Source organism: Chanodichthys erythropterus, chromosome 20 (genome assembly GCF_024489055.1).
Source record: "Chanodichthys erythropterus isolate Z2021 chromosome 20, ASM2448905v1, whole genome shotgun sequence".
Lineage (NCBI taxonomy): Eukaryota > Metazoa > Chordata > Actinopteri > Cypriniformes > Xenocyprididae > Chanodichthys > Chanodichthys erythropterus.
The window spans coordinates 23,737,430-23,760,316 of NC_090240.1; the positions used below are offsets into that span (position 1 = coordinate 23,737,430).

General features: G+C 35.9%; 3 protein-coding genes and 1 non-coding gene across 8 annotated transcripts in view; all 4 read right to left on the reverse strand.

Moving 5' to 3' along the window:
• nckap5l (NCK-associated protein 5-like) overlaps nt 1-7,958 on the reverse strand; it is a 29,683-nt gene extending 21,725 nt beyond the window's left edge. For both annotated transcript variants that reach the window (XM_067371943.1, XM_067371941.1), the window contains exon 1: nt 7,764-7,958. The gene's annotated coding sequence lies outside the window, so the exon portion shown is untranslated. The remainder of the gene's footprint in view (nt 1-7,763) is intronic.
• A 939-nt stretch (nt 7,959-8,897) lies between these two features.
• Nucleotides 8,898-15,441, reverse strand: kansl2 (KAT8 regulatory NSL complex subunit 2). 2 transcript variants are annotated; one of them, XM_067371348.1, is made up of 10 exons: nt 15,302-15,441; nt 14,403-14,681; nt 14,146-14,324; nt 13,511-13,625; nt 13,240-13,403; nt 12,999-13,165; nt 12,136-12,226; nt 10,943-11,196; nt 9,473-9,676; nt 8,898-9,365 (listed from the first exon to the last, which is right to left on the reverse strand). In XM_067371348.1, the coding sequence occupies exons 2-10, from the start codon at nt 14,651-14,653 to the stop codon at nt 9,270-9,272; spliced, it is 1,521 nt and encodes a 506-aa protein (XP_067227449.1). In that variant the 5' UTR covers nt 14,654-14,681; nt 15,302-15,441; the 3' UTR covers nt 8,898-9,269. The 2 variants fall into 2 exon arrangements, with proteins under 2 accessions (XP_067227449.1, XP_067227448.1); XM_067371347.1 differs by having other exon boundaries at nt 14,403-14,655; nt 15,302-15,439.
• On the reverse strand, nt 11,287-11,424 carry LOC137010347 (small nucleolar RNA SNORA2/SNORA34 family). The gene has a single exon (XR_010893367.1). It is a non-coding gene; the product is annotated as a small nucleolar RNA SNORA2/SNORA34 family (small nucleolar RNA).
• Nucleotides 15,442-15,594: 153 nt separating the features above from the next.
• On the reverse strand, nt 15,595-22,577 carry mlh3 (mutL homolog 3 (E. coli)). Of its 3 annotated transcripts, none has more exons than XM_067371344.1 (13): nt 21,758-22,577; nt 19,120-21,608; nt 18,938-19,039; nt 18,779-18,855; nt 18,532-18,636; nt 18,364-18,448; nt 18,219-18,287; nt 17,737-17,845; nt 17,441-17,600; nt 17,332-17,355; nt 16,379-16,457; nt 15,977-16,039; nt 15,595-15,784 (listed from the first exon to the last, which is right to left on the reverse strand). In XM_067371344.1, exons 2-13 carry the CDS (start codon nt 21,605-21,607, stop codon nt 15,609-15,611), a joined length of 3,537 nt encoding a protein of 1,178 aa, XP_067227445.1. In that variant the 5' UTR covers nt 21,608; nt 21,758-22,577; the 3' UTR covers nt 15,595-15,608. The 3 variants fall into 3 exon arrangements, with proteins under 3 accessions (XP_067227445.1, XP_067227444.1, XP_067227446.1); XM_067371343.1 differs by having other exon boundaries at nt 15,977-16,125; XM_067371345.1 differs by lacking the exon at nt 18,938-19,039 and having other exon boundaries at nt 15,977-16,125; nt 19,321-21,608.
• Nucleotides 22,578-22,887: the final 310 nt, after the last annotated feature.

Sequence of the window (22,887 nt, forward strand, 5' to 3'; positions counted from 1 at the left end):
TCACTTTACTGCCTATGTATATTTTATTTTAGTATCAATAACTTTTCTGCCTATATATAATTATTAATTTAGTGGTATTATAGTATCCAGACAGACAGATTAGATAGACAGCATAATATCAGCAAATAAATAAAATCATTTAGGCATCACAACATTAATTTGACATCTACTGCTGATTTTAATGATTGATTTTTAGTGTTTTTCTGTTTTTCTTTTAGATAATAATGCCTTATGATATGATATATAATAATAATAATAATAATAATAATAATAACAATAACAACAACAATAAAAATATTTAATGACCGCCACATGAAAATTCAGCTTATTGATATCGGCCTGAATTTTAATACTGGTGCATCCCTAATGAAAGAATCCTCGCGGCAGACATTTGCTAGTGTTTGGTCCAACTCCATTTGCCAGCAGTTGGTCAATGACAAAGCATTTGGGTGACTCAGGATTAAAGGAATAAATCAGGCTCATGGCAAAAAAGCCCCCATTGAGAGTGAGACAGCTTAATGGGCGGTAATGTGCTGAACTCCATGTGAGGTGGAGGGGCTGATCCACCTTTTAGAAATGTGACACTAGTCTAGGGGGGCGAGGGAGGGGCAGTACGCCAATGTGCTAAACTGACCGGTCCTTCTGCCCGTGGGGAACGTGTCTTCTGTATTACATCAACAATTATGTAGTGTAAACACAAAAAATTAAGCACCATGATTTGATTTTTCCAATAAACAATAACTTAATTACACTTATCTAAAAATATTTATCATCCTAGATGGAAAGCACATCAATTCAAGGATCTGCGTGAACACTAAATTCCAAATATACCACACATGTACGAACTGTACAAACATGCTGAGACAAAATAACCCGCCTGACAAAGCAAATTTGACTTGGAGGTCACAAACACACGAGTAAACGCTACATCTGCTGGACAAGGACATCTGGTAAAGCCAAAGCGGAATAATCTTGTAGTCATGGTTACCACCTTGACTAAATGTCACACCGGTTACTGTATTGGCTATGCTCAAAAAAAAGGGGAAAATAGGCTTGGGTTCCATTGATAAACAAAGAAAAAAAAAAAAAAAAAACACATATAACAAACCTGGAAAAATGTTCTTCCACTGTAAAATAAACAGCTCGGCATAATAAAACAGTAGGCTATACGCTTGGTTTGCAGGCTGGCATGTGAATTGTGCTGGCCGAGCCGGTGTCCCCGTGCCGGCTCTGCAGTAAAGTGCAGTGAAGCCTGGCTTTCAGCAGACTGCAGAGCCAGTGAACATGGACACAGCCACTAAACATCTGGACACCAGGCATCGTGGCTCAAAGCGAATGCCCTCCGGCACCTTCCAGCTGGGCCGCCGCAGCCATTATAGCTCCCTACCTTTCCTCTTTTGTTCTGCCGTATGTGGCCACAGTCCACTTAGAAACGCAAGAATCTATATTTAAGCCGTATTAATGTATTCTGCATATACTTCCGTCCTGCCATTAATCCTCTGTGCTACATAAATATGTGAATTCTGTCGGCCAAAAAAGGTTGCGAAGATAATGGACCGTTCTTATGGGCCAGATTGATAATGTGGGTGTTTTAAAAGAAATGACCCTGTCGCAGGGCAGGATGCATATTTAACATAAACATAACATACATCAGCTTTGGTAAGCCTCTCAGGGGAATAGCTGGCGTAATTAACGGGTTAAAGGTCGCAGGATCCTAAACCACCAACGCTTTCATTTCGAGAGAAAAAAAGAAGGGAAATGGAAGCACGTGAGGCCATTTTTCCCGGCTTTCAAACAGGGTGGTGGTGTGGCTTTTCAAAGGGGGTCCGTGACTGTAGCCTCTTTGTGCCAGAGAAAAGAGACCCCTGCCATATCAAATGTATAGTGCTGTACAAATGCCCCACTCTACACCACTGACGATGAGGTTTGTTTGACTCTCAATGCTGCCCAACCAAATCATAGACATTTATCCCTTCTCTCCCCAAACAGGATGTGCTATTGACCTGGTTTGCTTGAATTGATTAAGGCCACATTCCAAAGCATATTTCCGCGGAGTAAAACTATGAATTGAATGTTTGTTGCAGCTGAAGACTGGCGCACTGTGAGAAACCAAAGCAAATGTTTGCTTCTTTTTTCTTTTTTTTCTGCAGTGTAAATGTGAAGCAAAATAAATCCATATATTTTTGCAATGGTGCGTAGCTTTCACTAGGTCACTGCTGATAGGTTCTCTAAGCACCACTGTTCAACGCAAAAGATACTGTTACTTGCTAAGTAATAGGAATGTACGCTTGACAAACCCACTGTAATATACCTTATATACCTTAATGTGTACGGGCCAGTTACATAGAAGTGTGTCCATGATAAAGAAAAAGTATAATATAATATAATAAATATAATATAATTATAATATAATATAATAATAATATAATATAATATAATTATAATATAATATAATATAATATAATATAATATAATATAATATAATATAATATAATATAATATAATATAATATAATATAATATAATATAATATAATATAATATACACACAAGAGATATAACCGTAAGTTGTACTGTATCTTTCAACATACAGAATAAACATGAAAGAACATCTGAAGGTAACTAGTAGGCTATTAAAGAGGAAGAGATGATCGCGCTGCCGGTTGAACTGAGGCGCCTGTACAGTGATCTGTCACGCCACATCAAAGAGCGGCAAAATGGCATTTTCTGTTTGAATTTCGTGATTTCATGGACAGAATTTGAAGGATGACACTTTGTTTCTTATCGAAAGTAACAAAAGGCAGAGCTTATTGCAATTATTGGTGGTTAGGCTACAATGTAACGATGTATGAATACGCGGTATGAATATTCGGTATGAATACGCGTACTGTTACAGCTCTAATACAATAATAATAATAATAATAATAATAATAATAATAATAATAATAATATATATAAAGTTTAAAACACATTTGTCCATTTTCTACAAATGTTTAATTTGATGTTTAATTTAATGTGTTAACATGTTTAATGAATGTTGTAATTGTTAACTAAAACTATTAAAATATTTTTAATATTTTTATTTATTGAAATAAAGCTGAAATAAAATCTAAATATTAGATAAAAACTTAAAAATAAAAAAATGAAAATTAGAAATGTTGCCACCACCGTTGCAACCAACTGAAATAAAAGCAACCAACTGAAATAAAATAAGCTTAAACTGAAGTACTACAATTACTAAAACTAAAAATTCATAGCTAAAAAGCTAAATATATATATATATATATATATATATATATAAAGACATATATATATATATATATATATATATATATATATATATATATATATATAAAGACATATATATATATATATATATATATATATAAATAAATAAAGACAAAAGCACATTAAAAATGACAAAAATTTAAACTAAAATTAAAAAATAAATTAAAATATAAAATCATTCAAAATATTAAGAAATACTAGAACATAAATAACACTGTTAATGACAACAAATGTCATGTGGTGTAAGCATGAAGCATAAAATAATATATTTTCACCTTTTACACAAAAGGATATGAGCATCCATCTTTAAAATGTTTTTTTTTTTTTAATAAATTGTAATTTTTGTACAATTATGATAAATTTTTAATTCATTAAATTACAGGGAGTCACATCACTTGACATTTTACAACCTGAACCACACCTTGTCATAAAATGTCAAATTATTTGATATTTTATAAGAATTTAATAAATGAACAGATCCAGACAAAGGAAAAGGAGCATCATGCCAGTCAACCAAATACATGAAAACAGGCAAGGATGTGCAAGAAAGCCTCAAAAACACAACAAAGACTGGAGGGGGAGAATGCTGCAAGAGTAATTGCTCTCATCCAAATTTCTGCAGTGTTTGTGAAAACAGTAGTAATGTCTTGGGGAGATGGTAGCCCACTTCCCTGCTGTGCATACGGCATATCTTTCCAGCATCCCAGAGTAATTGATGAGTTTTCTACATTTATATGATCCCCCAATCCATAACCATGGTAACTGTTTGCCAGAGGAGCAGGGTGGGGGAAACGCGCCAGCAGGGAAAACTGATAACAGACATGGCCGTCCGAACTCAGCATGGGTAAAACGAGACCCTGCGTGTCTGGAGGAAGTTTAAACATGCTTCGCGCCAACAATGGCCCATCAGTATACTTTTTAGCCTTTTAAGTTGACAAGAAAGATGCTGCGGTAATGACAGCTTCCATTTTCTCACACTAATGCTAGACGAAGACACTCCAACCACTGCCAAAGGTCCAATTTCATGCCTCAGCCCTAATTGTCCAAAGAGCCATGTTTAGATGACCGAACGCAGCACAGGGATGAAATTGCATGAGGTAAAAACTTGACAGTTTCATGTTTAGATTTAAGGAAGGGTTCACTTCCCTACTTTCTGAGGTGGTTCCTTAATGCAAAAGACTACAGGCAGAAACACTTTTCATGCAACTGGACTGTTCAGCTTTTCAAAACATGTTGTTTCAGACTAGTGGAAAGACATCTAAAATACATGTTTGTTAAAGGGATAGTTGTGAAAATTCTGTCATCATTTACTCAACCTCAAGTTGTTCCAAACCTGTATGACTTCCATTGACTTCCATAGTATGGGGGGGAAAAAATCCACGGTTTGGTTACCAACATTCTTCAGAATAACTTCTTTTGTGTTCAGCAGAAGACAGAAATTCATACAAGTTTGGAACAATTTGAGGGTGATCAAATGATTTCAATTTTGTGTGAACTATACCCATAAATGTTCATTTTATTGCACTTTATCTATTTGTGTCTGGAGATTTCAATTACAAAGGATATCAAGCCATTTTCTCAAAATGAGTCCACTTTCTCAAAATCTCCACGTTAGCAGCATTTCAATACACCGAAAATCACAGTTATACTCCTACCTACATTCTGAAGCTTTTTACAGAGCGCTTTACCCATACATCATTTGCGGTATTTTATACAACATATTTATTCCTAAAAACATGGTGAAAATGATTTTTTTTTTTTTTCCTGGCTGTATTTTCTGATTTATGAAGAGATATAAAGAGATATCCAAAACCCCATCTGTAAAAACCTTTGACTCTAATGTGTCAACAAAAGGAAACAAGAACTTTGAACCCGGCTTTATCCAATTTTCAGATTTCTCTTCTGGAAATATATGAAAATTAGTGCATATTTCATTAGATAATGCCTCAGTTGCATATTTTAAAAATTTCAGAAAACAAATATTTTTAGTTCATTTTTTTACCCTATTGACCTGGGGTGTTTTGCCTTGAAGCTCCACCAAATTAAGAGACAAAAACCTCTTAACAACAAACATTAAAGCCAGGGGGTGGGAATCTGCAATATATCACTTCTAAATTTTCCCACAGCACCCGGTGTGATTTCATTTCTTTATCAGATGTTTCACAGGGGTTTTGTTTGTATGCGGTTCATGTGGCTCTGCTTTGTGATAGCAGCTGATCGACGTCTAAGCCGTGCACTAGGATCAGGTGGCCAAGCACAATCTCCCCCAACCATTCTGGGCTCCAATCCATGGAATAACATCATGAGCCACAACCTGGAAAAACAACGAACGGCACTGTTCGCAGGCTACAACATAACAGAGTAACAACTTCAGGCCATGTGGGAGCTGTAATGCATTGAAATGCACTGCAGCGCTATGACTGATAGCATCTTATTAAAATATGTATATATAGGAACAATAGTTGCATGACCACTTTGGCACAGCCATTATATATATATAGGAATGCAAATTACACTGTTTAAAAATGAGAAAGGATTTCTACAGAACTTTCTACAGAAGTCAGTTATATCAGCAGATGCAAAAAAAAAAAAAAAAAAAAAAAAAAAGTAGTTGAAAAGAAAGTTTGCATTTCCAACAAGAAAATGTGAAGACATCCAACAAGAAAATCTGCTTCACACAAACTGCCTAGGGCAAACTGGCATGTGTGTGTTCTATAAGCAAGGATAAAAAAAAATACAAAATTAAAAAAAACACAAAGTGTTTAGATAGATATAGATGCACAAACAGATAATCTGGAGCCATGGAAACGTTTTCATATTTTCACACATAAGTGAATTCACAAAGGAAAACATTCTGAATTCCTCACTAAGTGTCTTGGAATCTTTAATAATGTGATCCTGCCTATGTCATCTGACTCCCATTAAGGACAATGCATGTCCGGCAGGCATGCAAAAAGATCAAAAGCTACACAAAGATAATGTTGCGATCATGGGAGTAGTTCGCAAAATTACCACACAACCATGACTATCTTGGAGCAAGGCCCCCTGCTGCCTGTAATGTCCTCTGAGGCCATTTGGTTTACTGAGCAATTTGGAGTTTATCTCGCCTTCCATTGCTGTCAGCTATTTTGGGGACATTATTTACTTCATCAGTTGAGCAACGCTCTGTCTGGGCATCAAAATTCCAAGAGCACTATGTAGGAATAAATGGGTCTATGTTAAGCATTATCATATTAGAAAGAAAAAAAAAAAACTTTTGTAACTGCTGAACTTTTGACTAGATTTGGTATAACGTGATGGTAATGACGCAATACTAATGATATTTTGCACTTTTGTAGTAAAACGTTATGGATAAACCTTGGGCTTGATAACTGGTTTGGTAATGTAAAGCTGTTCATAATGAAAAATATGAAGTGAAAATTAATTTCTGATCTTTAAACTTCCACTTGTGCAACAATGTGCTACTGTCACTTGTATTTTCCATCATTAAAAATAGTAATAGTAATGACAACAAGAATGGTAATTCTTTGTACAATAAATAAATGCATACAAACAAATGAAATCAGATGTCCACAAACAGAGCACAGATCAAATTGGACATTTCAGCACTCTTATTAATTAGAAAAAATGTAATTTAAGAGATTCAACAACAACAAAAATGACATTTTAAAATAACAATAATTGCTTAAAAGTCTTTCAAATCAACCTAAGAGACAGAAAATCTCCCCTAATTGAAAGATCTCCCAAATATCTTGAATATTAAATATAGGAACTGTAGGTTGTAAGCCAGCCTTAACATGGTTTTGAACATGGGACTTTGCAAATGTGAAAAACATCTGTAAAATATTAAAGGGGAGGGGCTGGGGACATGCTTTTACCCTCAATTACTCTTGAATTAGTTGCTGTTTTAGGGTCTCTAGCAGAATGAACTGCCAAAATTAGCAATTTTACAATGCAGTCTGCGTTCTCATCACACACAAGTAAACACACAAGTTGTGGGTTGCCAAAGTGTGTAACTATAAACAGGCTGCACGTTCGCCGTGCTGGAGAAAGAGGAAGGGCTATAGCTTTAACTATATAAAACAAAGTCCTCCGGGGAAACTGATGCATAGGCTTAGGATAAAATCGGATTATTGTGCAATGCCATGAAAAATGCAAGGTCCGTATATAAAGCCAACTTAAAAAACTGTATTGTTGTAGAATTAGTGATTTAAAGAGCCAAGCGCAATGCATTTCTGAGCAAAGCAGGATATCACGACAAGCATCCTCAGTCTACAACCCCACCGGTGTCCCAGATAGCCGGATGGCTAATGCCCCACATTTCCCTTTCCAATCTTACACCGCGCACAGCAACATTTAATACCACAACAAAACCCTACAGTGTCCATAGTGCATTACATTTTGCAAAATCAGCATATTTTTGACACGTAAACGTCCAACTGTGCGCGCGATAGCTGGGAAAAAAGGATATCTTTACCTCACGCGATCCTTGTGCTGCTTCGGAAGGTGTGAAAATATCCCCGATGAATATCGCTAAGAAATACCTTGAACTGTACTTTTAAATTCACAGCTTGTGGACATGTTTATCTGTTTCCCCAGCCGCTGATTAGAGCTTTTATCGTCGTCTCTTCCCATCCGTCTCTCTTCCCGTGTTTAGGTTAAAGCACTCGCAGGAAAAGTGATGTCATGGCTTGAAATTGTGTTGCCCGCCCCACTTTTAGTAAAAGGCCCTATCTTGTGCTCCACGTAGCATTTTCAAAAGCATGTTTTCATTTATAGTTTTGCCTTACACATTTATCTTGTTTAGTATTATTTGTTTTATTTGCTAACGCGGTTTATTTTATTAAGCTACGGTATCATCGCGTTATTTCCGTCACGCATCTGCAGTGATTTCATTAATCATGACTTGTGACTAAGCAGCGTTTTAACTGTTTATTTTTGTCTGTCAGGATTTAGATGCAATTCAGTGTTGTGGCCAATCTTTAGCATCTGCTTTTCTTTTTATGCCATATATTACATATAGGCTATATATATATATATATATATATATATATATATATATATATATATATATACTTTTTTTTTTTTTTTTTTTGTCCCTTTTCTACTTACCAGCCACCATGTTCCTGCATAATTTTCAAGCAGGAAACTCAGCTAGTAAATGTTCAACATCAAGACACCATTTCATTGTTGAGGGTTCTTGCTCTTTTTGACCAATTTGCATGACCTTTCCAGTCATTTGCATTTACTGTATACGTTTTTCTATTTAAAAATAAGTTTGAGACCATTTCACTAATGAATCTTTCTGTGAACCAGTTTGACTGAATCATCAAAAAAAGAACAATTTGCTCACAAATCAAATCAAGCAAGTTTACCAGAGCAGGGGTGCATTTCCCAAAGCCAACTTGATGGTTACAAGTTCAATTGTTACCAATAGAGTTCAATGGAGCATGCTTTTGGGAAACACACTTTACTAAAACCATGTATATATCCACTATAGAAATTTTCATGACTCTGACGATAAAACTTCCCTGATACTTCTAGGTTTTCAAGAGCGTGGGAACCCTGACTGTCCCAGAGGAGCTCCTTTCATGAGCGCAAAATTATAATTAACAAGAGCAAGATGAGATGTAAAGGTTTATTTTAGTGAACAAATCCCAGTATGAGTCATAAATATCATATGAAACCAGAAATGTACTGGATAAAGTGGAGATGGTGCATGGAGACTTTCTGTACTTAAACATACCTCACCTTTGCCTTAGAAAACACAAACTATGTGCATACATACACTGTAACTGCTGTGCATGTTCTTTTAGTTTCACAAGACAGTCTACATCAGCCATTGTGCTATTTTAAGTAATGAGAATGCTGGGTGAAATTGCAATGAAAGCAGACTGCCGGAATATGGCTTTTAAATAGATATTATTTGAACTGTTTGAAATATCAAGAGTACGACAGCTGAGAAAATCAGGTCACAAGGTGCTCAGGATAAGGCATCTGTTGTTTTCATGTCAGAATCCTTTGATGAATTCTGCGTGGGAATTGCTTGTCCAACTGCTTCAAGTAATTCAGATTCAACCTGTAAAACAAGACAGTAGCTCTGGTGCTTAAATGTCCACTTACATTGCAAGGAAGAGACATACCAATGAGGTTGCATCGTTTACATATTCCAACAGTGATAATTACCTCATCTTCCACCGACACCTCGTCTCTCTCTGAGAGCTCAGCATCTTGGGCAGATCCGTCCAGATCTCCATGCTCTGCCCCGGTCAGAATGTCCATGGGGGCTTCGGCAATCTCTCTGATAGTTTGGTCCTCTAATGCGAGTGCTGTGTCAAACAGCAAGGGGGACGGGGGACACTGCAATCCCTCATCTTCAACGTCGAGATCCTGCACACCAAGAAACTTTAATTACATCACTGAATAGGGATACACCAATATTTAAATTCTGGACAATTTTATGTTACAGCCAATAACCAATAAATGGATGATATTTTATGCTATTTTGTCTAAATAATAATAATAATAATAATAATAAAAAGAGCTAATAAACCATAAAAAAAATCATTTTAAATGGTACAAGTGAGTTAGGGCATCACAGAAATATATACAGTATGAAAAGAATTGCTAAAGATTACATTTAACTGTTAAATTTATCAGTGTTTTAAAAGATTTAAAAAATACCTAAATGTAAAAATGGGAAATGAGAGAAATCCAATACCAGATTTATATTATAAATAAATAAATAAATAAAAAAGCTTTTGGCTAACTGATATGGTATTAATATTTTGTGCAATGACAATTTACAAAAAAAAAAAAATAAATCATGATTTTATATCCAAAATAGAGCAAATTGTAGTACAAATCACCACTAGATTGGCATTACTTTGAGATACTTTCATAATAATGTCTTATTTAAACTTTCTCTTAAATGTCTCAATTAATGGCACATTTCTTCAAACTTAAGTCCATTCATTTAAAAAAAAAATTAAAAAATCTAAATATTTATCCAAGACAAGTACAAAATAGTTTTAGGTGTAGTACTTTGTCAATTCTTTTATAAGTAAACAAGTTTTTGGAAACCAGCTTATGTATATTTAAAAGCAAAACAAAAAAACTAAACATCTAAAAACTGAATTGCCATTAACAACCAGATAACCAACATCTAAAATCCAGCAATATGGATAAATTTGCAATATTGTTTGCGTTTTTGAAAGCAGGCAGTGGGAACAAATAACGGAAAAGCACATAAATAGTTTGTAGCATAACAGGAAAATGAGACGTTTCCAAAAATGAAATTAAATGAGAGGTTTTACTGTGGGCACACAAAAAATGTCAGACACAAAATTAAAGGAAGATGACTGCTGAGCATTCAGATTAATTTGCTTTTCATTCATGTGAGGCTATGGGATATGATTTACACAGCAGGGAACATGTTTGAGCAGCACGGTTAGCAGGCATGTAGATACTTGATGGATACTTCAGCAGTCTGAAGAGATCGCAAGTTGTTTTGGTGAACAAATTTAGCGCAGATTGCCAAGTTAATTATTCTGATAATGCAAAACTTTGTGTGAAGGGATGTGCTAAAACACATGAGGAAAGTAATTGCACACAGCAATTTTTGTTTTAATGAGAAAAAACCAACACAAATCATACATCACTGAATTCCAGAGGTAGATTTTCTGTAGGCTGGAGCTCTGCAGCACTGAGGTACATGTCTGTGGGCGCAGACGCCAGCTGCTCCGGGGCAAGAGACTCCTGCTCAGGCTGGTACATGGGTGGAGGCAGAGACAGGTGCAGAGGACAGCGGGGCTCCTCCGACTGTCCCATGTGCACAGGCCGATCACATGGAACGTCCTTCAGACCAGGGCACATCTTGAATAATACTTGGCTACTATCTTGATAAATGTCTATTGTGAAGGGTTAAGGAGATAAGGAGAACTGGGGAAATAACTTTTAAATGTCAAAGATATGGGAGGCTGGAGGAGGTGGAAAACTTGAACTGTTCCTTCAAACTGAATAGACTTCACCCATTAGATTCTGGGAAGTCACCACAACAGACCATAAGAAGACTTTTGTATGAGCCACTGTTTGAAACCAACAGCTACAGCAAGCTGCGGGCCTTGATTCAGGGCTACAAGAGCATGTGTATGTATGTCTGTGTGTCTGTGTGTCTGTGTGTATATATATATTTTATAATTATATATAATTTTTTATAATTATATATATATTTTTTTTTTATAATTATATATATATATATATATAAAATATTATATATACATACACACATGTATGTAGGTGTTCAAAAGTGTGGAGTTCTGGAAAAAGTTCTGGACTTTTGTTCAGAAAGGACATAATAATCTGATCAAAAGTTTACACAAAAAACTTCAGTTTTCAGAAAAATCAGTTTTCAACTGATAACCTATTCAAATCAGCCTATTAGAATGATTTCTGAAGGATCATGTGACACTGGAGTAATGGCTGCTGAAATGTAAAAAAATCTAAGTAGAAATGACATTATTATTATTGCATTATTTTTTTATTTTAAAATGACTGTATTAAAATGTCACAATATTACTGCTTTTTCTGTATTTTTAATCAAATAAATGCAGCCTTGCAGAGCATATGATATATATATATATATATATATATATATATATATATATATATATATATATATATATATATATATATATATATATATATATATATATATATATATATGAGACTTTAAAAAAACTAATAATAAAATCCTACTGACCCCAAACTCTTGAACTGTGTGTATATATACAGATTGATAGAGAAGAGATCTGTACATGTATAGATACACAAGAAAGAAATAAGGATACGAGAGACGCAATGTCGTGTCATTGGCAGACACTGATTTGAACAGCGTGTCCCTTCCACAAAGGAAATACATCTCTGGCCTAAACGCATTGCCTGTGTGGGGGAAAAAAACCCAAAACAAAACAAAAAACAATTAAAAGATGCACAAATGACATTAATAAAAAATAACAGAGTATGACATAGGCTCAGACTGACACCCATTTGACAGTCTGACAATCAAATGTCATTCAAGTCTGTAGAGTTTAAACCTTTTATTGTCCATCTTAAAGGGTTAGTTCACCCAAAAATGAAAATTATCCCATTACTTACTCACCCAGACAAATACAATCAGAGTTACATTAAAATATATCCTGGCTCATCCAAGCCTTATAATGATACTGAATAGGGGGCCAGATTTTGAAGCCCAAAAAACTGCATCCATCCATCATAAAAATCCATATGGCTCCAGAGGGTTAATAAAGGCCTTCTGAAGTGAAGTGTATTTGTAAGGACAATATTCATATTAAAACCTTTATAAACTAAAATAACTAGCTTCTGGCAGACAACCGTATGCATACTGTGCAAGATGACAAAGTAAGCTCAGACACGATGTATGACGCAGGATGTAGAAATATCGTAACCTTAGACGTCTCTCGAGGTTTAAACAAATAGGACTGTGAAACAAACTTGCCATAATAAAGCTTGGAAATGCCAGAATATTTTTAAATATATCCCTGATTGTGTTTGTCTAAAAGAAAATAATCATATACACATAGGAAGGCTTGAGGGTGAGTAAATCATGGGCTCATTTTCATTTTTGGGTGAACTAACCCTTTTAAGACAGAGAAACAAAACCATTAGACATTACTAGAATGTCCGTCCATACCTGTGGCGTGCCTCCCTCAGTAATCGCTTGTCTTCGCTCTCTGAGCTGGCGATGCAGCAATGCCTCCACGCCATAGCGACGCCGATACCGCCGCAGAGCCTTTAATTTTTTCAGGTTCTCTCGTTCCTTCATGGAAAGCCCCTCTGGACCGGTTAACAGGCTGCTCCCTGTATCACAAAATTGATTATAATATATGTTGACCGAATACATAAATGCAACCAAATGACAGCAGCAACCTTACCAATTGTCTCATGCTCAATCTTGCGGCTATGCAGGTAGCGTCGTTTCTTTTCTTTTAATAAGTGTTGCAGACGTTTGAATTGGTCTATGTAAAGGGACTGAAGTCGGATTAGTTTTTCACGTGTGATGAGCGCCACTTCCTCTGCTGTGTAAACACCCGCATGCCTATAGAAAAATCACACACTTTATCAACTGACATCTTAGGTGGCATTCATTTATTAAAACTGATTTTGACAAAGCAGATGAGAAAAATAAACTGAGTAATGTCTCACTTTAAAGGGTCTTCGTGGTCACTATCAAGACTTTCAGCATCACTGTCAGGGTCTCCTCTCCACGTTTGATCCAAAACAATTGGATCCTGCTCTTCCTCACTCCAACTCTCTTCATCTATACAAGGAAATAAATAGAGAAAAAAAAAAAAAAAAAAAAAATCACATAAGTCATTGCATCTCTTGTAACATTATTTTATTATATCATGTTCAATTACATTGAATATCATGTTACAAAAACAATTACATAATTTTTACATTAAAATAATACATTGCATAAACCATTAGTTAGTATCCTCTGACGCGAATTTAAAATCAGCAGGAATAAAATCTAAAATATAAACTGAAAATATAAATTAATAAGCAAAAATAGCTGCATTCTATTTCAAAGAAGAATTTAACCTTATCATGATAGGGTCTTTTGTTGCTTATACCACATTTAATTCTGTTGATTTCACTGATGGTAATTTTCTCTGGAGAAGCAACCAATTTGGAGTCACTTTAGTTATCAGTTCACACACACACACACACACACACACACACACGTTTGTTTGCATCACATGCAGGAGTTTTCACATCCAGATGATTATGAGGCCAAAAGCAAGTAACAGCACGATTAGAAGCAAGTTAGATCTCACCTAGTATGCGACTAGCTTCACTTCGGCCCTCCTGACTGTGAGCTCCAGATTCTGGCCGGCTATAGCCGCTGAGCTGAGAGAGTAAAACTTCAGGTGACGGTCCAGAAGCAGAAGCCTTCCGCATTTGTGCTTGCTGAACCAAAGCATTTCTGCGTGCATGCTCAGCACAGAACGATACCCTAACAGAAAGAAAAACAACATTAAATCAACTATCTGTAGCAAGTAACCATGTTATGGGAGTAAACGAACACACCCACCCCTCTTTTTTCTCTGGTTTTGGGGCTGCATTGGGGCAGCGCTTGCCATTCTTATTGGAAACATAGCTGCATTGCCTGTAGGGAGCATTTTTATCTTCAAGTACGTGTTTGATGCAGAACTCCAGGCCCTCCAGACGAGGCTGTGAACAGGGTCTCTGTGTGAAGGAGCAGGTTTGAGGTTCTTGAGAGCGAGCAGCTTGAGTCACTCGACCTCTGCTGGATGGCAGCACGTGGATCCGGATCCTGTTCATCACTGATGCAGTGAGAAAGTCAACATAACTAAATCAAATACAAACACCATAATTCAGGTCCTCTGAATTTCCAATCAATCAGTTTTCCATGACTGTTACTTACAGTCCCTACAGACCACGTGTCATGAATAAATTATGCAATTTAATGTCATGACAGTAACGTTATATGAATAAAGTGTCCAAAAAGGTCCAAAATGCAGCATACAACTTGATTATGTACATCTACTAAAGATGAACAAGAACTCGTTTAAATGCCTAATTAAAATTTTAACTTAACATAGTAACGTTAAGGCTTTACTGTACATCCCGTTAAAGCATGTGGGTTATACGGTAATCGCCAAGAGCATTCAAACAGTCGTATAAATCAACTCTTTAACTTTGCATTTGTAAAATAAAAAGTAACGTTAGCATAACAAAAGCTGCGAGTTTTTAAACATTATCAGAGATCATAAGATTGACATTTTAATATTATGCAGAAGCGCCAAATTCATACGTCAGTGCTGCTGTTCGGCCATCTTTGAATTGGGAGGATAACATACTCCTTATTTTAACTCACCAAAACTGATATAATTATTCAATATATACCATCGATTTAGTCTAAAACTGTTTTTGTACGTTATAATATATAATTTCTACGTGAAAACTCACCTATGGAGTAATACTTGTTAACGTTAATGTGAGGTCTTCTTGCTGCCCCTTCCAGCGATCAAGGCAACGCACTAACAATGAGCTCTGTGTAGGAACGTCATCCATTTTAGCGCCCTCCTACGTTTACGTTGATTGGACCACAACCTTGTAAGGAACCATTTGATTGGAGGAAAATACTTCACGATCCGAGTATAGTCCTTTATTATTGGCTGCTATATCCCAGAGCAGTTGTTGTTGGCACCAACCCTATGCGCCAAATGTGTAACAAAATAAAAGTAGTCTAGCAATAAACAGAAACAGACGGACTCTAAAATAAATAATTTAATTCAAAACATGTTAGGTTTTTATATATATATTTTATATATATATATATATATATATATAAATTCATGCTTTGCTTTGTGCAAGAGATTGATCTTTTCCATAAAGCTGCCATGACTTGTACATCCTTCTCAATTTCCTCAGATTTGGTTTGGGAAGATCCTGTGGGGATATAAAAATGAAACATCCGAAATATCAGAGAAAATACGAAATGAAATTATGCTGGATATATGATGGATTGCGGCTGATAATGCTATGCTTATCATCAGCATTTTATGATAATCAAACCTTTTTAAAATCAAGCAAAAATTGCACAGACAAAACAAATTTTGTTGAAGATTAGTTGAAACATACCTGTTGATCTTCTAAATGGTGAAGATCTGCCAGAGGGACGATGGAAGGTCTTCCATGAGCACACTGGAAAGGAAGATGACAAGAGGAGAGCGAGCTCACCAGACTACAGCACTCCTCTTTACTCAATATGTCATTGAACTTAATTGCTCCTGTTAAGATAAACACATAAATTAAAATAAATTTGAACAAGAATATTTTGTAAAATGCTAATTGTTGCAAATGACTAGGCATACATACTTAAAAATACCTGATACAATGTTAAATGTACTCAAAGTGTACACTAAAATGTTTAGAAGCATTGTGGCTTCTTTTGTGTGAAAATGGGGAGAGGGGTAAGACAGTTTATGTGTTCCCTATAAGTTACATTTAAGTTGTACTCAATGGTGTATTTACAACACTAACCATGACAAGCTTGAGAAGCGAGAACATTATGTACTGTCAGAGGCAGCGTTCCTCTCACTCTTCCTGTTGAGCGGAGAAGCTGCAATATGTGTCAAAAGAATAAAATATCATGAAAATATCCCATTCAAGCTCCAAAAACATCCCATTTGTAGTATTTTGTTCACAGATTAGATAGCGACTGATTACATGTAATCTAGGTTATGTAATCAGATTCCAAAAATGAAATACTTGTAATTATATTATACTATGTGTTAAAATACTCAGACTACAGTTACTTTTCTATTGATTACATTATTACTTAATATTCACAAAATGGCATTAAATATTTCAGAATTCACAAATTTGATTTTTTTTTTATTTTCATTCCTAAAAAAAGCCTAATGCTTATTATATGTTCAGAAAGTCTTCCAAATTTGTGGAATTGCACACACAGACTGGCCACTAGTCAGGTGACTATAAGTAAGTGGAAAATTGAGAGGCTACAAAGCTTAAACAAATAAAATATTTCATCTTTTTGTTAGTTTGTGTTTTATTTTGATTATTTTTATTTTAAAATTACTTTTATTACATTTTTTTAACATTTAATAATTTTTTTTAGGTTTTCATCAATTTACGAACCCCCTGCAGTTCCTTACAAAACCATAGCTTGGTAAACTCTATCGTAATGTAATTTTTAATGCACTTCATGTTGTTGATAACAAAAAATTGTCTCATTTTTCTTTCTCTTTGTATTTTTTTATTAATATGGTACAATATTATATTATTCAAATCAATGTTATACATAAGTTTGATCAAAAGTAATCAAAAAGTAGTCAGATTATTTTACTTAAAATGTGTAATGTATTAGATTACATTACTAACTACATTTTTTTGTAATTTGTATACAGTAATACACTACAATCTTTAAGTAATCTACCCAGCACTGCAAATCACGTATGGACATGCAAGCTCACCTCAATGTGTTCTCTCAGGTAGTCCTACAGAATAAAATATACAGTGTAAGAGTCTAAACTGAGTTTAAATCAATAAAAATAAAAATAAAAATTAAGAACTGAGTCTGACCTCTGCAATGGTTTTAATTACTGACCGCCTTCCACGGCGGATCTCTGTGCTTTCTTTCTCTATGAAACATGTGGGAAGTCTTTCCAACAACACATTCAGTGACTCACTCTTTGGGAACCTTACATCTAAAGCAAGACCCCTCAGGAAGGCCTGACAAGACCTACAAGAAAAAAAGAGAGATTTATGGCATTTTGTTTCGGCAAAGGTGCAGAACTAATTGAACACACATGAATGTTTCAGACAGAAGATGACGATGAAATCAGGAATGTTCAAACAGCTCAAACAGCTGCACTGACCTCAGAAGTCTCAATTCCTCCTCAGTTACATTAATCTCCAAGGGTGGGGTTACACTTGAAGAACATAGCCTCTTTTTTCCAGGTGTGTCTGGGTCATCCTCATAGGAGTCTACATCAAACAACAAGAAGTGTGGGAAATGTACACTGAATCCTTATGTACCTCTATTGATGTTTATTAGCTGCTTTTTAATGCTTTTACATGGACTTTGTTTTGTTCTTACATTCTTATAGGTTTGGGGTTGATAAGATTTTTAAATGTTTTAATGTTCCTTATGTTCACAAAGGCTACATTTATTTGATAAAAATACAATAAAATGTTAATACTGTGAAATATTGTTACAAAAAACTGTTAAAATCTCTGCTTTCTTTTTTAATGTATTTTTAAATGTGATTTATTCCTGTGATGCCAAAGCTGAATTTTCAGCAGCCATTACTAACACGCTGATGCTTGGTGGTGCTTAAACCCATACATTACAATTTACCTGTTACCAACCCCTCCAGTCGAACTCTTTCATGGGCAGCATGTTGATCAACCAACACTAGGAGATTTCCTGCAGATAGAAGGCAATGACAAATGTTTAGGACATCATCACACTGTTCAATGTAATTATTTTCAGGCAATGGTACCTTCATTTGTACTGCTTTCAGAGATGTCCTGCACTGTTGTATTTATTAAACAAGCAAGGAACTTCTTGTCCACTTGATTGATGACCTGAGGTTATAAATAATTAAATAATCTTAGTTTAATTTTCAACACTGTAAGTGTCAGTTCTTTAGTAGATGGGTAATACTTACTCTCATTGTGTGGATCATATTCTTGGTAAACCGGTAGGGGAAAAGTATATTGTGTATTTTTACAGCAAGACCCTCAGCTTGACCGCTGGTTACATCCACAGCAACCTTTTCAGAATAATTATTAGTGTGAGCCAAATCAATTCGATTTTTTTTAAAGTGTAACATTAATTAAAAACTGTTTTAAATAGATTTAATTGCATTAAAAATCATTAAATGATTTAATTTATTAAACCAGTAGTCTTTATACCTCTGGAGGCCGTATGAACACTGGGTTACTCCATTCTGAGAATAAAGTCGATAGTGTATCGGGACCTTGGGCATCCTCTTAAAAGAGTAACAAGAAAAACAATTAGTTAATGTGCGCTAAAAAGCTGATTTCAGTCCTTATGTCAGTCTAGAGCTGTACCTCTGCTGTCTGTCCCTGAGTTAAGAGCTCTTTCGGCTCTGGGCTTGGGCAGAAAGGGAAGTACAATGTCTGTGTGAAATGGATAACACCTGTACTCAAATCCTATGAGCAAAGACACGCTGATTATAGTATAAATATCTGTACATTAGTGATCCAAAAACGTCTCACTGAATTTCTCCCACCTGTTCTTGAAATAACACTGACTGCCATGTTAGTGACATCTGTGGTACATGGCACTTGAGTCTCCTCCACAGGAGGAGAGTTATATTTGCTGAGCCCTGTAACTTGGTTTATGTAAACCAGCTTTCCTAAGCAACTGTCATAATGAGCCAGCCAGCTGCTGGACATTGGGATTGTTTCAACACTTTCATTTGTAGTCTGACCTTCATTTCCTGTGTTGCTGCACAGAGGACCATGCTGAGAGGTTACGCTGGCTTCATCAACATGGCTCACACTTCCCAAAAAGGAAGTCACATTCTTGTTGCAGAGGTGTGAGTCTTCTAAAATGAAGGAAGGTATTGTTGTGTCCTGCTCAATCAGATCCATCACTGGAAAGTCTTTAGAAGAATTATGGACAATTGAATCAACAGTTCCAGAGGATCCAAATAAAACATCTTCTTCTAAGAGGCTTTTTTCTAATTCACATGAATTTTCTTCAAAGTGTGAGTCTTGTACAACTGGAATAGACAAGTTTTCCATAGTAAGAGAGTCTTCGCTGACCTCTTTGAATGGCATTTTGTCATGTTTTAAGTTGGAACATTTGGCAGCCAATGATATTTTTTCTCCCTTGTTCCATGGTGAAGATTCTGCATAACATTCAGAATTATATGGAGAATAAGCACCTGAAATGCTCCTCAATAAGGGCTTGTCTAAATCATCTAAGTGCAATGTAGATCCTACAAAGCAGTCATTGGATTTTCTAGAGGATTCTGGTTGTAAAAGGCTTGTTTTTTCCGTACTTGGTTGGTTTTTTTCGGCATCCCTCCCAAACAACCTTTTGAACTTGTCAAGAGATCCTGTTTCAAAAGACAGAGTTAATTTACGACTTGGAGCAGCTCTGCAAGTCTTTGAGCTTGTACCATGAACAACATGTTTGTTTTCTTCAATGTCATTTAATGGCAACTTTCTCTTTTTTGGAGAGATTTTATTGGGGAAGCAGAATTTTTTTAAACTATCTTGCGCCCCTTTTACATCCAGAATTGAAATCTTGTGGTTTTTGCTTCCCGTCACATTTATGTCGTCGTTAACAGTAACTGGAAAATCATTATGGCTAATATTTGGACAAACTGCATTTTCATCTTCTTTGTGATTGTTATTAATTTCTGTAGCAAATGCGATTGTGGTCTGCAAAGGCAAATCCCCACTATGAGGAGCTTTTTCAGCATCTGACTCTTCACTGGCGAAGGTTTTGGTGTTTATTGACCCTTGCTCCAACATTTGAACACCACCAGAGTCGTCCACACCACTTGCATTATCCTTCTTCTCAGTCGGTGCATCACACGCTTCACGTGTTTCCTCAGCACTGAGGTTTTGTTCTGCCGCAGGAGTCTTTGCATTCCTCAACGGACTACTTGATGGACCATCGCTGCCATTCATGGAAATCTCTGTCACCAGATTTTCCTTAGTAAGAAATGCTTTTACGCCTTCTTCAATGCAGATGAGCACATTATCCCAATCTTTGAACTCTATCAGGGACTTGGCTGGTTCGAGGCATATGTCATACTCTGAGTAATGGCATTTGATATTTAAGACATAGACGCCATGAAGATCACATCCGCCCCTTTGTTTGGGACTCGATGTTAACGGATATGCGGTTGGGCTGTTGTTTTGTCTTGCAGCACTGCTTACTCTCTTCAGAAGGCCGTTGAGTGTTTTATGAATGCGTGTCTTCAGAAGAAGCCTCCCATTTACAAATAGGAATTGCAAGCTGTTATTGTAATGACCCTCACGGCCAATATGACCAGTCATTTCGAACTGCTCATGGACGTAACTGACCTCTCCGAGCTTTTGGGCTCGATTCAAGCCATGAATTTGCACAAACCTGTAATAGGTACTACTTGTTTTAGAGAGCTGCACCATCACGTGAGCCGAATTTTCTTTTTTCACTGTGAATGACACCGATGGGTGCATCAGAGATATGGCCTCCACTCTCTGACGGATGCGTTCGGTTTCTAAAACCGCATCCATTCTCTTTCTTCGGACTGGCATGTTGTGGAAGAGATTGTAGACGGTCACGGTCGTCCCCGCGGAGGGTCGAACGGTTTGAGCTTCAAAAACATTCGATGCATTTGCTTCATTGAAGGTTTTAACGTATGTTTTCACCGACAGCTTAGTCCTAGATGACATTTCAACCATTTCTGCAAGGGAGACAATACTGGAAATCGCTTCCCCTCTGAATCCAAAAAATCTGAGATTATCCAGATCCTCCAGCGAGCTGCATTTGCTCGTGTTGTATCGCAATCCCACTCTCTCCATGTCCTCCCGGCACATTCCTGTGCCATTGTCGATCACCTGCAGCTTGCAGGCTTCTATGTCTATTTTGACAGCCACACATGTTGCTCCAGCATCAATGCTGTTCAACACCAGCTCCTCCACACACTGCTGCAATGAGAAAATAGTAACACCAGAGCGCAGCTGTGCTTGAACATCTTGGGGTAAACTCTTGATCATTCTAAAAAACATAAATGTTAAAATGTTTTAATGCAGAGATGAAATAGTCAAATGAAACATTAATGTAAAATGTAAATAACGACAGAAGTATAATTATGTTATAATTATATTTTCATTTGAATGAATAATTAAACTAATATATGTCTATACCTCTTTGATGGGTTGTGAGATGTTTATTTGCGGCTGAACGTCCAGAAAAAAGCCGTCTGTCAGTTTTGTCAGCTTTGACGGTTGCCATGTAACGTGACAACACCGGTAAGTTTGCTAACTGTTGTAAAGATGAATTTCAGTCCTTATAAAATGACGGTCTCTTAACCGCTCAATGTAAAACGGCGTTTCTATAACTTGTGATATAAATAACGTTTTTTATAGCATTTCATTCGTTAACTCATTTAAGAAATACAACTATTATTTCTGTTATGGGTTCAATCTACTTTCACTCACAACGTGAACTGCAGCGGAAATGACGTCGAAGAATAAGCAGCAGCGTGAAGCAAGCGACCGTAGACCAGGCAATGAACGTACGTCATGAATAAAATACTTCATAACACCAATAAATATTAATTTAACATGAATAATTTCGAAATTATATAATCATTTACATAGAATATTTGTAGAAAGCACCAAAGTTATTGTATGTATTGTTTTTGCTGAACCATTTTTTAGGTCTAACGTACTTTTTTATTTCAACAGAGATAAATATATAAAACTAAAACGAATCAATGAAATAATAATAATTTCTGATGCAAAAACTTGAGAAAATGAGATCCAGGCAGTTGATGACGTTGAAGAAAAATTATTTATTCATTCCAATTAAATTTAGCCTCACACGAAAACTTCAATCGATAATAAAAATATTTAATAAAACCAAAAGGTAAAATAAAAATCAAAAATCGGACATCTATGATAAGAACATACTGAAATCTGAGTATAGTAATTTGCAAGTGGCGCCATGAGACAGGAAGATGCAAGTCAGGATAGCAGGAAAGGGTACCAATTGAGAGAATGAGCCAGTTTTTATACCCTAAGGAAAAACTTACATCACCCTTGCTGGTCTTGTTTGGATAGATAAGAAAAGGTCAAAATGAACCTTCTTGGAGGATTTAAAGAAATTTTGTGACATTTCATGAATTCCTGCTATCCAAACAGTCATTGGGTAATTTTATGGTCTTGTGATGACTGACATTATCAGATGGAGAAAAAACACCCAAAAATAGCCCCCAAAAAGGGTGGGTTGACACCTTCGTCAGAACAATGAAATAACAAAGTTAACATTTTTC

Coding starts and splice junctions, on each gene's coding strand:
- kansl2 (XM_067371348.1), bottom strand. CDS start 14,653: ATGAACAGGATCCGGATCCACGTGCTGCCATCCAGCAGAGGTCGAGTG. Junction 13,626..14,145: donor TGAAGCTAGTCGCATACTAG/GTGAGATCTAAC, acceptor TTCCTTGTATAG/ATGAAGAGAGTTGGAGTGAG. Junction 13,404..13,510: donor GACCACGAAGACCCTTTAAA/GTGAGACATTAC, acceptor ATTTTTCTATAG/GCATGCGGGTGTTTACACAG.
- mlh3 (XM_067371343.1), bottom strand. CDS start 21,607: ATGATCAAGAGTTTACCCCAAGATGTTCAAGCACAGCTGCGCTCTGGT. Junction 17,356..17,440: donor TAATTAAAACCATTGCAGAG/GTCAGACTCAGT, acceptor TTTATTCTGTAG/GACTACCTGAGAGAACACAT. Junction 16,458..17,331: donor ACCTGAGAGAACACATTGAG/GTGAGCTTGCAT, acceptor CACATATTGCAG/CTTCTCCGCTCAACAGGAAG.